The sequence below is a fragment of the Protopterus annectens genome, chromosome 14.part0 (assembly GCF_019279795.1).
Source record: "Protopterus annectens isolate FY-2018-M chromosome 14.part0, PAN1.0, whole genome shotgun sequence".
Taxonomy (NCBI): domain Eukaryota; kingdom Metazoa; phylum Chordata; order Ceratodontiformes; family Protopteridae; genus Protopterus; species Protopterus annectens.
In genome coordinates this window covers 1,146,697,661-1,146,712,118 of record NC_056748.1, presented here as the reverse complement: position 1 = coordinate 1,146,712,118, position 14,458 = coordinate 1,146,697,661, and the positions used below count along the sequence as shown (strand labels likewise).

The window sequence follows — 14,458 nt, the reverse complement described above, 5'->3', positions numbered from 1 at the left end:
CTGTAACATACTTTTTTTTCTCAAATCAAAAAAAGATATGAATTTCATTTACATTGCTATACAATGTCACTTACAATCAAGTCAAAATCTTTCAATGTACACAAAATCAAAATATATGCTCCTGAATGAAATGAGTAAGAATTTAAATTTGTGAAATTTAATTAATAACATTCTTTTTGAAGGAACAGGCAAAGATGGTACAGATAAATCCACAAACTCTAACAGTTTCCTCGTAATGACTGATTATTCCATGTCTGTTTCAGGTAAATATCCTCGTAATGACTGACTATTCCGTGTCTGTTTCAGGTAAATATCACACTCCTCGATATCAATGACAATAACCCAGTCTGGAAGGATGAACCATATCTAGTAAACGTAGTTGAAATGTCTCCAGCAGGCACAGATGTTATATCGGTAAGGTTCAGTTTGTGCCGTATTTTGCGCTTCTCTGGTATGCATGATTACATTCTGTAATGTACTCATTGTCTGAGTTACTTTATTCATGTCAGTTATACTAATAAGACATAAAAGTGACTGGCTGAAAAAGAGTTTTCATTACAAGCTATCCTTCTGCATGTCCATGAATTCAGGAAATGATGGTGTAGTAGTCAAATGTGTCTGATTTTTTTATATATTTTACAGATTTTAAATGTATTACCTTGAGCTAGCAACATACCTCTTAAGCTGACTTTCAGGTGTTTTGATCACCATTAATATTAGGTCAGATCACTGTTTTTAATGTTGATTGTCATGTCTTATTTATTTTTGTCATGTTTAACTGAAACATGTAACAGAACTAAATCATGATAAGTTACAAGCTCTTACCAGCTTAATGATATGTAGCCAACTCAGACTGACAAACTTCAGGCCAGATAGAAATTAGTTTACGGATCCCATCTGATGCACCTTAAAAGTTGGTATATGTTGCTACAGTGGTTGTTTCTTTGGTTTGCTTCACCAGTCAGGGTGTGTTCTTTTCAAATCTTGCAAGTCCTTCCTTTGTTTGTCTGCTTTTAACCCAAGTTAACTTTCTGAAAGTGAAATAGACTGAACTCCCAGCCAGGTGTCAGACAGAGGGCATCTCACAAAAACATACAGATAGACAAATTGATGATTCTTTGAATTGTCCATAGCTAAGGGTGAGTGTGGTCTGCTGATAGAATAACATCCCAACCAGGATTTTTTTTGTACTTTGATCCCTCTGAGTTTCAGGAAAGGCTCTGACTCCCCTCCCCCTTACATCTAAATAGGATGCAGGTAAACTAATAATGAACTAATGAATGGATGAATTAATAATATTTTACTCCCCTAGCTTATGGCACTGAGGCAGACTTATGCTGGTGGTGAGTTGGATATGGGAGCAGACCTGGGTTACTGGTATTGTCAGCTGGTAGATGGGAAGGAAAATGTAAGTAACCTATGGTTTATTCTTTTTGCAGGGTGAGCACAAGTATCTTATTCTTCGTTGTTGTAACTGGGTTGTTCACCAATGCATCCCCCCCCCCCCCCAAAGAAGCACTTTGCCACATGCATGTGCATTAACAGGGAGCAAATAGCAAGAGCAGTCATGAGCTCACCCTGCCACCATTACTGTGCAGTAAATGTGGGCAACAGTAATGAGTTCTCCCTGCCCTGCCACCATTACTGTGCAGTAAATGTGGGCAACAGTAATGAGCTCTCCCTGCCCTGCCACCATTACTGTGCAGTAAATGTGGGCAACAGTAATGAGCTCTCCCTGCCCTGCCACCATTACAGTGCAGTAAATATGGGCAACAGTGATGAGCTCACCTGCCCTGCCACCATTTCAGTGCAGTAAACGTGGGCAACAGTAATTAGCTCATCCTGCCCTGCCACCATTACAGTGCAGTAGAGGTGGGCAAAAGTAATGAGCTCACCTGCCCTGACACCATTACAGTGCAGTAAACGTGGTTAACAGTAATGAGCTCATCCTGCCCTGCCACCATTACAGTGCAGTAAACGTGGTTAACAGTAATGAGCTCATCCTGCCCTGCCACCATTACAGTGCAGTAAACGTGGTTAACAGTAATGAGCTCATCCTGCCCTGCCACCATTACAGTGCAGTAAACGTGGTTAACAGTAATGAGCTCATCCTGCCCTGCCACCATTACAGTGCAGTAGAGGTGGGCAAAAGTAATGCGCTCACCCTGCCCTGACACCATTACAGAGCAGTAAAGGTGGGCTTGTAGTAGAGCAGAATCTTCTTATCAAAATTATTGCATCCTCCAAGGACCTCCCTCACAAGTTTCTGCTGCAGTAAGGGATTACTAGCTTATGATGTTCGGTACCTTTGTCGTGCGAAATAGATTCCTTGTCTGTCACACCTTGCCAGTACTCCTGGATAGTTTGCTTTCAGAAAAGTCACATTGACAAGTAGGACTGGCCTGAATAAACAGTGACCCAAGATGGGATGGACCCTTTATGATCAGGCCTGATGATAGAAAGAAGGTGTGATAGTTTGCAAAAGGAGATACTCTTGGTGAACTGACCTCACTAGTCAGTAAATATGCCTGGATATCCCATCACTTTCCTGATATCCTAACTCTCTGTGAAACTTGGCTGAAATCCCACATTCCTGACAAGGATTTCCTACTCCCTGGCTATAACATATTAAAACTTGATAGAACCAATAAAAAGGTGGAGGGGTTGCTATTATGTTCTCCAACCATCTCATGTTTGCCCCCCCACCTATCCCAACCCCCTCTGCCTCACCAGCCGAACTACTAATTGCTAACTACAAAATCAATGCTCACAATGTCTTCGCCATAGTTGCAATGTGCATACCTCCCTGGTGACAATATCCCTGTACTAGAATATTCTCTCCTGGCTCACTCAATACTTACCAAATGATAGTATCATCTTGGGAGACATCAACATAAATTGGATGTCCCTCTCCTCAGATGCTCCTAACTCCTATATTAATTTGCATGGCTTCCCCCAATTAATCTGTACCCCTACCCACACCAACAAGTCATCAAATTCTACCTCTCTTCTTGACTGGATTCTAGTCTCTCATCCCTTAAATGTCACTTACCTGAAACACTGCCTGATGCTGTCAGCGACCACTGTCCAGTCAAAGTCCTTAAATTCTGTACACACTATAGTAGACCACACAAGTTCATTACTAGTCACAAATTGTCTGAATCTGATAAACTTAAGAACGATCTCTCTGCTATCAGCTGCAGCTTTCTTAAACACCTACCCCTGGATGATGCCTTTCAAAAATTCAATTCCATATTACTTAACATTCTCAATTCTCTTGCACCCTTGCATACAGTAAGAATAAAACCTTTTGCATCCCCTTGGTTTACATTCTCCACCTGCTCCCTAATGCAAAAAGAGACAAAGCTTGGAAGATCTGGTCCAAAACTAAACTCCCTACCCACCTTCAACACTATAAAGAACTTTGCAACCTTATGAAGAAATCCATCTATAATGACAAGAAAAAAACTTCTGTAATAACCCTCTCAATCCAAAATTTACTAAACCGCAGAAATTCTGGCATGCCATCAACCATATTCTTCATCCTGGAAACCCCTCATCCCCCCAACCATGTCCTAGTAACACTCCACTAGAAACTGCCACTAACTTTAACTCGTATTTCATGCCACTAACTTCAACTCTTATTTCATGCATACTGTCACCAAATTGACACTTCAAGCCAACCCAACCCAAATGCTAATTTTATTTTATTTATTTTACATTGACTGGGTTAGTCCAGCTGGGTCAGAGCCCTTTTTTGGTGGAGACCCGAGGAGAAAAGCACCACAGAAAACATAGTGTGACTAAAGTAACATAATACACAGATATATAAAACAATTGTTCCAAAAGAAAAAAAGCTTAGTTTAAAACAAGTGACATATAGATTCAAGTATCAGCAGAGCACATCTGGTATAGTACAGAGTAAAAAAGTCACAAATGGAATATTTACATTTGTCATCTTCTGTTCAGCAAAGAAATGGTAAGGCACAATAATTTCTATTAGAGTCTATAGTAAATAGGCAGATGCAAGGTGAGGAAGCTATTAGAAGGAATAGTGTAGAGAAGTGTAGTAGCATAGAAAGGAAGTTGGGTGACGGGTAAAGAAGGGAGGAAGTCAAGTAGGGAGGGAGAAGTAAGGTCACTCGGGGATAATTGCACTTGCATAGTCTTGTATTGCTTAGGTGTTTTTTTACAGTGCTTCTGAACTGGTGTTTAGGCTTAATCTTTTGAATGTGTAATGGAAGTTTATTCCAGCTGTTTGATGGGGAATAGCTGTAGAGGCTCTTGCCATATTTATCTTTGGCTTGTATATAGAAAGGAGATGTTATGAGCTCCAAAGAATTCTGGGTGGGGTCTAGGGGGAGATAGAGTGAATGCTGACACAGAAAAAAGGTTGGTGTAAAATAGAGTGAATTATCTGAAGCTGAGAGAGGAGAAGGTTGTTGGGAAGCTCTAGCCAGTTTAGTTTCCCAAGTGCTAAGCAGTGGTGAGAATAGTGTGGGTGTTTGGCAGCAAATTTGGCCACCTTGTTATAAGTGGATTCCTGTTTAGAGAGTAGTGTGGTTTGTAAGTTGGTGAAGATTTGAGAGCCGTAAAGAAGGGTTGGTACTAGGTAGGTATGGGATAGGCTGTCTTGGCTTTACTGGATAAAACGTTTTTGTTTCTGTAGAGGAGTCCTAGTTTTTGGTGGGATTTTTAATGTTACTAAGTACATGTAGGTCAAATTTCAGCTGCTCATTGATAATGACCCCAAGTAGTTTGGTGTGAGTTTCAACTGCGATGGGTGTGTTATTGTGGGAAGTGATAGAGAAAGATGTTTTAAAGTGATTCATGGTTTTGGGGACGAAGAGCAAGAGTTTAGTCTTCTTTGGGTTTAGGATTAGTTGGTTCTGGTTGAGCCAGTTTTTGATAGAACAAAAGGAGTTCTGAGTTATAAGTAAATCTGGGAGGGTGTTGTCTATGGTGATGACTGTGGAGTCATCATCATATTGTACCAGTGATGAGTGTGGTGTGGATATAAATAACTGATTGGTGAATATATTAAAAAGTAGTGGGTCCCAGTATTCAACCTTGGGGGATCCCCATCTTTATAGGAAGTTCTGGGGAGATAGCAGAAAGCCATTTAACTGACTGGAAATTATTGCTGAGGTAGCTAGAGAACCAGGAAATAGTGGAAGTGGATAGGCTGAGTTCAGAGAGTTTAAGAGGAGGTGGTGAGAGACGATGTCAAAAGCTTTTGAGAGGTCAAGAAAGAGGCAAGAGATTAGTTTGTTCTTGTCTCTGGCTTGCAAGATGGTGTTGATGAAGGAAATGAAGGCTGTAGAGGTACTGTGGCCAGGGCAAAAGCCATGTTGGGTGGGGGCGATTAGGTTCTCTTGTATGAGGTTTTGTAGGACTTGTTTGTGTACACAATTTCGCAAAATCTTAGGGGTGATAGGATTGCTATGGGCCTAAAGTTTGGCAATTCAGTAGAGCTGCCTCCTTTATGGGGTAGGTAAGGTGTAGAATTTTTTCCAAATTGTAGGGACTTCAGCCTCAGTAATGGAGTGGTTGATGAGAATAGAGATGGGTAGGGCAATGGAGTTGGCTGCTTTCTGGAGAAATAATGGAGGGAGACATCTGTTGAGGGGGAACAAGGTTTAAGTTTAAGAAGCAGGGATTTAATATAGTTGGTGGATAAAGTTTTTGGGAGAAGGGTGTGGAGATGTTGGAGGACTTGAGGGGGTTGGTGGGTGGGGTATTGTCAGTGTTGGAATTAGGATGGTTGGTTAGTTTGCCAATTGTGTCTATAAAATAGGAGCTAAAGTTAGCAGTCTGAAGAGGAGTGTTTGAAGGACTCGGTTGGGGAGATGAGGGGTTGCCTGGATGGAGGATTTGGTTTATTGTATGCTAGAACATCTTTTGGTTATTAAGGTATGACATAGGAGGGTTTGTATAGTAGTTTCTCCTATCATTGGTGATGGCTTTTTTGGCAACGTTTCATAGGTGCCTGTACTGTTAGAAGTGGGAGGGGAGTTTAGTTTTAGTCCAGAGCTTCCAGGTCTTATTTCTCTGTGCCATTAAGGAGTGGGTGGAGTTTGTTATCCAAGGGGATATGGCTGCTTTTATTCTTACATTCCATATGGGGGCTAAGAAGTTGAGTATGTTAAGGAATATGTTGTTAAATTCCATTACAGCTTCATTACAGGGTAAGTGGCTGAAGAATGACCAGTTGATAGCTGGTTATTTAGTAAGCTAGAGTCAAAGTTTGTGAATTTGTGACATTCTTTGATCTTGGGGGATTTACATGTGAGGATTGAAATGGAGGACTTTAATTGGGCAGTGGTCACTAAGGGTATTGGGTAGGGCTTCGGGGAAGTGATATTTGTGGGGGTGTGATACCATAATCCAGTCAAGGACAGCTGAATGATTAGAAGATTTAGTAGTATAAGTAGGTGTTTATATTAGTTGGGTGAAGCCATGTAAATTAATGGAGGAGGAGAGGGAATCGGAGGAGAGAGTTAACCAGTTAATGTTGACTTCACCCATGAGTATGGTTTCATTGGGGAGGTCATTGCAAAGTGAGGAAAGAATACTTTCCAGTACTGTGATGTTTTTGCCAGGTGGAATATGGATGGCAGCTACATTAAGTGAAGTGTGAGTGTTTAGTTTACAGTTTGCAATAAGAAGTTCTGCAGGTGAGGCTGGAGGGGAGGGGATAGTTAGAGGGGTTAAAGTAAGGTGGTTAGCGAACATAATGGCAACTCCATCCCCTTTTTTGTTTCTATCTAGTGTCAAGATGATGTAGCCAAGAGGGAGGATATCTTTGTCAGGAATATGGGGTTTTAGCCATGTCTCATAGAGGGCAATGATGTGTGGACAGTGTTGAGATATCCAGGAATTGAATTCAGTAGTTTTGTTCATTATACTTCTGATGTTCATTAATGGAATATAGAGAGATGTGTTTTGGTTGGATATTATGGTGGGGAGGGGTGGATTGTGTGGAGATAGCATCACAATGGAGTGGAGGCCTAGCCCGGGGTTGGGATGAATGTCACCTGCGAGTAGAAGGGAGAGGATCCCCCCACCCTTTCTGCCTCCTCCAGTTCCTCCCCAGCCTTCTCACTAAAAACAGTATGTACTAACTACATTAGATTCTCACTTCTAAAGCTTAAACCTTGCACCCCCTCCATTGATAATCTACCACCTCCTTCTCCAGGAAGTTACTCTTGCCCTCCCCATCTCCGTTCTCATTAACTGCCCCATTACTAAATCCAAAGTACCTACCTTACCTGTCGACAGGGGAGGTAACTCCTCTGAACTCGCTAACTTCAGGCCCATTGCAATTCTATTCCCCCTCTCTAAAATTCTTGAAATATGTGTACACAAATATGTCCTTCACTTTCTCCTACAAGAGAATCTACTTACTTCCACTCAACATGGCTTTTGACCTAAACATAGCACCTCCACCACTCTCATTTCCTTCATAAACACCATATCCCAAGCCAAATACCATAATAAACTTGTCTCAAGCCTATTTCTTGTTCTCTCAAAGTCATTTGACACCATATCCCACCCTCTCATCTCGCACAGACTCTCTGAACTAAACCTCTCCACTTCTGCTATGTCCTGGTTCAGCAGTTAACTCAATGACTGACTCCAGTCTGTCAAATGTCTCTCTGCTACTACTACTACTACTGCTCCATTTGTCAAGATGGGTGTACCTCAAGGATCAGTCCTTGACACATTGCCAATCTATTATATACCTCATGCCCCCAGTCATCACTGGTGCAATATGCAAATGACTCCACAGTAATCACCATAACTGATTCTCTCTCTGAGGTCAGTATATTGACACAGAATTCCTTCTTATCCATAAAAAAATGGCTCACTAAGAACCAACATATTCTAAATCCAAAAAGACTAAGCTCCTAGTCATCACCCCCAAAACTGTGAACCATCTTAGATCCTTTTTGATCTCATCCCTCAAAAACACCTGTCTCTCCATCGAATTGCACACCAACGTGTTAGGGGTCATCATTGATGAGCAGCTTAGATTTGATCTCAATCTAATTGCACACCAAAGTATTAGGGGTCATTACTGATGAGCAACGTAGACTTGATCTCCATCAAACTGCATACCAAAGTGTTAAGGGTCATTGATGAGCAGCTTAGATTTGATCTCCATTGAATTGCACACCAAAGTGTTAGAGGTTGTCATTGATGAGCAGCTTAGATTTGATCTGCATGTCCTCAGCATCATTAAGAAAATCCACCAAAAACTTGGACTCCTTTACAGGAACAAAAAAACTTCAAATCAATGTCCTAACAAAAGTTGAATCCACCTCCAGTAAAGTTGCAAGATTCACAACAGACCATTCCTACCAATCACACCACTGCCTTGCTGTTAAAAAAATAAATTGGCTAGTATTTCTCCACCAGCTGCTTCTATCTCATCTTCAAATAATTCATTCTATATTCTATTTGCCCTCTTTCTGTCCCAACATTGCCTCAGTTGGTCTCCATCTGCTCCCCTCCAAGGTCCCTATAAAGCTCTGAACAAGATTGTCTCCAAATCTACAAGCCTAAAACAAACGTAGGACAAAACCTGTAGAGCTACTCCCCAGCTCAATCCTGAAACAAACTTCCCTTGGGTGTTAAAAATATCAGTCACCCACTCAAATTCAAAACTGCTACTAAAAACTAAACAGGATATGGATCTGTTAATGTAACTACCCTCCTTAAAGCATCACCCTATACTCAACACACAGCTCACCCATCTCCCCTCTTTCTTCTACTTCAATAATACTCTACAACAAATGCGTTATCTCATTATTTACAGCATTTATGCCGCACATCTTACTGAAGTACTCAAGACTTATTCTCTGATAGGACTGCACAGCTTAATTTTATTGCTGTAAAAATGTATCTACCCTCTGATTTATTAACCATGTACTATATTATATATATTCACTTTAATTTTTGTTGTAAATTTTGTTTTAATTTTTGTTTGAAATTGTAATTGTGGAGCTTTTCTCCCCGGGCCTCCACTGAAAAAGGGCTTTGGCTCAGTTGGACTAACCCGGTCAATAAATGTCAAATAAAAAGTCCTAAAAAAAAAAAAACACAATTTTGTTTTTGTAAAGATGCAGAAAATTTTCAGAAACTTTGTAAAGCCTGCAACTGTATTTGTTGTTCAGTAATGATGCAGCAGTGATCTGGAGTATGTCAAGCTAAATGGAGAAAATAATTGCTATCTTCTGTAGAAAAAATAAAACAAATGTAATCTGCACTGTACACCAAGACCTATAACATAAAAACAAATGATACTTAGAATTTAAACAGAACAAATCCATAAACAGCACACACTGGTGTTAAGGTTGAGAGCTTTTGTGACTTAATCAATCTAACTTCATCAGAACTTAAAACCACCAATTATTATCTGCTGAAAGAGTACTACAATCATGTGATTCTAAAGTACTTTGCATCATTTAAAAACACAAATAAATATACAAGTTACATAAACTGATTATGCACACCTCATTGTTATATTACAATATGCCTTTAATCATAAAAAATAAATAGCAATACATTTATTTAGAATTTTGCAGCTCTTCTCTTTAAAACACTATTGATTCTCAAGGTATCATTCAAACCTGGGCGTTTCTTTGCTATAACTTTATTTGCCATTTTAAATTGAAAGTATTCTAACTTGGTCTCCCATGGGCCATCCCTCATGTTCATCGGGGCTTCTACAAAACAGAAACAGGAAACATGTAAAACCTATACAATTCTGCCCATTCAAGGCAATGATGTGGTCTTTTCTCTTAATACTATATACATGTTGGTAAATTCTCTTCCCTAAAAATTGTTCCATTTTGCCTGTGTTTTATTTACAACTTGAAAAAACATTTCATGAAAATGAAAGCACTCATTATTTAACAATAAACTAAACATTTTCTTGAAGATGGATGTCTTCTATGCAGTTCTTTGACCATGGTCTTTTAGGAGATTTGTTTTGAATGTGTCATTTCCATGTGATTCACTCAATTTTATCTTGCTTGTTTTAGTTTAGCCTATATAATATGAATTGTATGTTTGACAACATGCCAAACAGACCACCCCCTTGGTTTCAAAATACATGTGAGGTGCTTTCTTTACTAACCTAAGTTTTTCAAAACTTCATTGTCTGTTATACTTATTGATATATGAGCATTGCTTGCAGATACCACACTTAAAGGTCCCAGACCTGCCTCTGGAACACTGGATAAGAGACCCCAATTCATAGTTTCGAACTTGATTTTAAAATTCAGAGTTTTCTTATAAACAAAATGTAGTTCACTCCCAATAGTTTCTTCAGCTAACTCTGAACATTTTAAAAATACTTCAGTGTTTAAGTATTATATCTGTAATATCTGGACTATCCATTGTGTAATTTATAACCATTGTTTTTTCACAATTATTACTGCAACCATCCACCTCCATTTTCTTTGTCAAGTCACACTCCTTTTTATTTTCCATACACCTTTATTGAATTATCCCTTGTGACACAGGCACATTTACATTCATTTAAAACTAATCAAACTATATTAACATTATACTTTACATATATGGCTATACATCATATAACCTAAGCAATATTACATAAATTATTCAGTTCTTGCCTTTTTTAAACAAGAAACATCTTTATTTAAACCATCACTTACTTCATAAGCAAACATACAAATCAAAACAAACCACAGCGAGACATTCCTAGTTGCAATAATATTACATTACAAACCACACTGATACACATTCCCAATTGCAAACATTAAACATCACTTATAATCTACCTAATCTTTCTCACTCAGACATTACATAGCTCGTATAAGTCCTGCCACCTTTTACACCTCATTCCTTCCATGTATTTATTGTTACCACAGTTCCCATTTTTTTCCTATGTCATGAAATCCCACCGTTTTCTAAGGTTCTCAATTCCAGTTGTTTTATCTCTATTACTATATTCACTACTTCCAGGATTGTTGGTTTAGATTTTGAATTCCTTTTTCTAGTAATCGCTTTTTTGGCAGCCACCATTATTAGACAGCAAGGCCTTACCATGTCTAGGCAATTCCAATTCTATATCATAGCTCAGAAAAATAATTTTCCTCAGACCAAACTGCCCACCCAGCATCTCTGACAGTGCATCCCTAGAGTCCACCAACTCACCTCACTCCCAGAAAATATGTTCCTAATGTCCTCTTTCTTCCCCTTCACACCACCATCATTTGCTGTCTGCCTGAAGAAAGTTTTTCTGGCGTCTACTTGGAGTAGAAAAATATCTATATAAATATTTCAAGGCAAAAATCCTAAATCTTCTTGATTTTGTTGCATATTTGAGAGACATACGTATATCCTCCCATTGTTTCTTTATGAATTGCTTATCCAATCTCTCTTCCCAATCCTTTCTAACTTCCTCTAATTGATTCCTATAGTTATCATGCAATATTTTATATGTTCTACTAATTATTCCTTTTTTTAATGGCAGCTTCTGCTCTAAATTCTACTAAAAACTCTACCAGTGCTGGTCTTCCATGTAGGACCCCTATTTCTTTCTCTTTGCCTATACCCTGATATCAATCCTTGATATAAAAGACAAGCTCTAACCTACAGTCCCAATAAATTTTTGGCCTTTTCCCATTCTATCATCTTTTCCTCTCTAATTATTTGCTCCCATTACCTTGGTTCCTTTGCCAGTTTTCTCCAGTAAATTCCAGCCCCCTCTTGCCTATTGTCTGTATCCCTAATTGTAGTCATCCCTGTAATCAGAATCTCCTTTCTCCATTCCCATGTTGGTTTAGTTTTTAGAATACCTTCCGCTACTTTATGGATATAATATTCTGTATGATTATTGTTATTCTCATTAAAGGCCTGCATCCAAAATTCCAGTCTCTTCTTAATTTCTTGAGCTTTCCCCCCTGTTTCATCATCATCCCTTTCCACTTTAAATTATAGCTTTCTGCTTGTGCTATGTATAGGATTCTTAACTGTGTAGCTCTGAAATACCCCTTCAAATTGGGTAATCCCAATCTGGCCTATACTACTGGAAGAATTAGTTTATCCCACTTGACTCTTGTTGTCTTCCCTCCCAGATAAATTCCTTCAGCTCTTTATTAATTGCTACCCACAGCTTCTCCTCTGGTTGATAAAAATATGCCTGACCTGTGTATAAGACGAAAGGGACTAAAATATTTTAACTGCTTGTATCTTGCTATCCATGTCCATATAACAAAGCTTTCATTTTTCTAGTTTTTGTATTAGCTTTTCTTTATTCTGTTCCCACATATCCTTACCTGCCACACTTGAATCATTTTTAGTCCATACTGCTAAATACTTATTTTTATCATGTCCCCATAAATATCGGTGTTCCTGAACCAGTTCATGCATGGCAACGGATTCACTAGACAATCTTGAAATACTGAAATGTCGAATTTCAATATTCCTAGACTGAAGTCGAACACCCACATACCCGAACACACAAAACCACGAATAGCACAATCGCGACCATACACACACACACACACACACGCACACACACACACACACACACACACACACACACACACACACACACACACACACACACACACACCTACCCTACGTATAAGCAGGGGGGCAAGCTCCTCTGCACCCCACACCCCCCTACTTATATATACTAACTCCAAGGTCGCAGTAAACACACACACACTAACATCCCTAGCCAGTATCATTATACAAACACCACTTACTTAAAACCCCAGATAAATCCACAAACTGCACCGCACATCACAAATGCGACACCACGATAGCGGATTCGACATTTCCACAGTCAACTTAGTGCAGTTTCACGTAACTGCTCTTTTGTGTATTCATTCTCTAAGTACTGAAATTCGACATTTCAGTACTTCGAAATTCTCTAGTGTTTCCGTGGCAACATAATTTACCAATATTGCCTTTGTTTTAGCTTCATTAATTTTGTATCCCAAAAAGATTTGAAACTGTCTCAAAATTTTCCACAACACTGCAATGTCTTTTTCTGGTTTTGTCAGGTATATTATAATATCTGCAAATAAATCCAGCTTTTCTTGACTACCATGCCAATTATATCCTTGAATTTTTGAGTCCCTTATTTTCTTTGCTAATTGTTCAAAATGTAATGCAAATAAGAGAAAGAAGACACCCCTGCCTGGTTCCTCTGCTCAAGCAGAAATTATCAGAGAGGATCCCACCCCCTTTAATGTTCACCTCCGATCCCTCATATAGCCTCCTAATCAGCCTTATAATTTTTCTATTGCCCTGCTCATAAAGTCCCAGCGTACTCTGTCAAATACTTTCTGTCCATCAAGACCCACTAACAACAGTGGTATTTTCTTACATTTTGCTTCCCTCTGGATCATCAGTGTTCTGTTAATGTTGTCAAATGTTTCTCCACCCTCCGCAAAACCACATTGATCCACATCTGTCAGTTTTGGCATTACTTTTGCCATTCTTTTAGCTGTTATAGACATGAACACTTTAATCATGGTTTAGTATTTAAATGGGCCTGTATGAAGCTGGATCTGATGGATCCTTTATCCTCTTTTGGTATTACAAATACCACTGCTTTCTTCCAGGACGGTGGTAGTTTTCCTCCTCTTAAGATACTGGTAAACAAAACCTTCCACATCTTTGTTTTTTTTTTCCTAATAGCTTCCAAACTTTCACAGGAATACCATCTAATCCTGGGGACTTTTTACTGTAGATTGGTTATACATCACAATTCTTATCTCATTTCCTCCTATCCTAACCATTAGTAACTCAGCCTCATCTACCTCTGACCTTGGCATATTTAATTCTTCCATAAACATTTTAATTTGTATCTTTTCTCAATTTTCACATTTCTCTGCTTTATAGCGACCCTCATAAAATTTCCAAAATATTTCTAATGCCTCTGCAGGATCTCCGGTTACCTTCTTTGTTATAGGCTCCCTAAGTATGGCGATAGCCCTTTCTACTTTCGGATGCCTGAGTCATTGTGCTAAAAGTTTTTGTGCTCTAGTGTTATCAAAAAACAGTTGCTTAACAGCAGTCTTTCTAAGCTGACACATATTATCGAGGTACTCCCTTATTTTCTGCCTAGCATTCTGAAGTTGATCCTCTTTTTGTTCTGTGAGATTCCTCCTATTCTGCAATACTTTAACATTTGTCAGTCTCTCTAAATAATTTTTATTACATCTTCACCTTAGCTCCCTTTCTTTTATTTTCACCCTATTTTTAAACTCTACCTTAATTGTATCCCACTCCCTAGCTATATTTCAGAAGAAATTTCTGCCCTCTCTAACAGCTCCTGAAAAATCTCCATTGCCCATTCCTTAAATTCCTCTCTTTTCAACAGGTGGGAAAGCACCAATGCCTCATTTTTATTTCATTACCCTGTGGTTTTATTTTAGCTATTATTGGCCATGATCTGAAATAGTTATTG

General features: G+C 38.9%; 1 protein-coding gene across 1 annotated transcript in view; it reads left to right on the top strand.

The window, feature by feature from the left end:
- Positions 1-312: 312 nt before the first annotated feature.
- Positions 313-14,458, top strand: part of CDH23 (cadherin related 23) — a 2,508,764-nt gene continuing 2,494,618 nt past the window's right edge. The window contains exon 1 of the mRNA XM_044056944.1: positions 313-414. Coding sequence (XP_043912879.1) covers positions 385-414 — 30 coding nt within the window. The 5' untranslated portion in view covers positions 313-384. The remainder of the gene's footprint in view (positions 415-14,458) is intronic.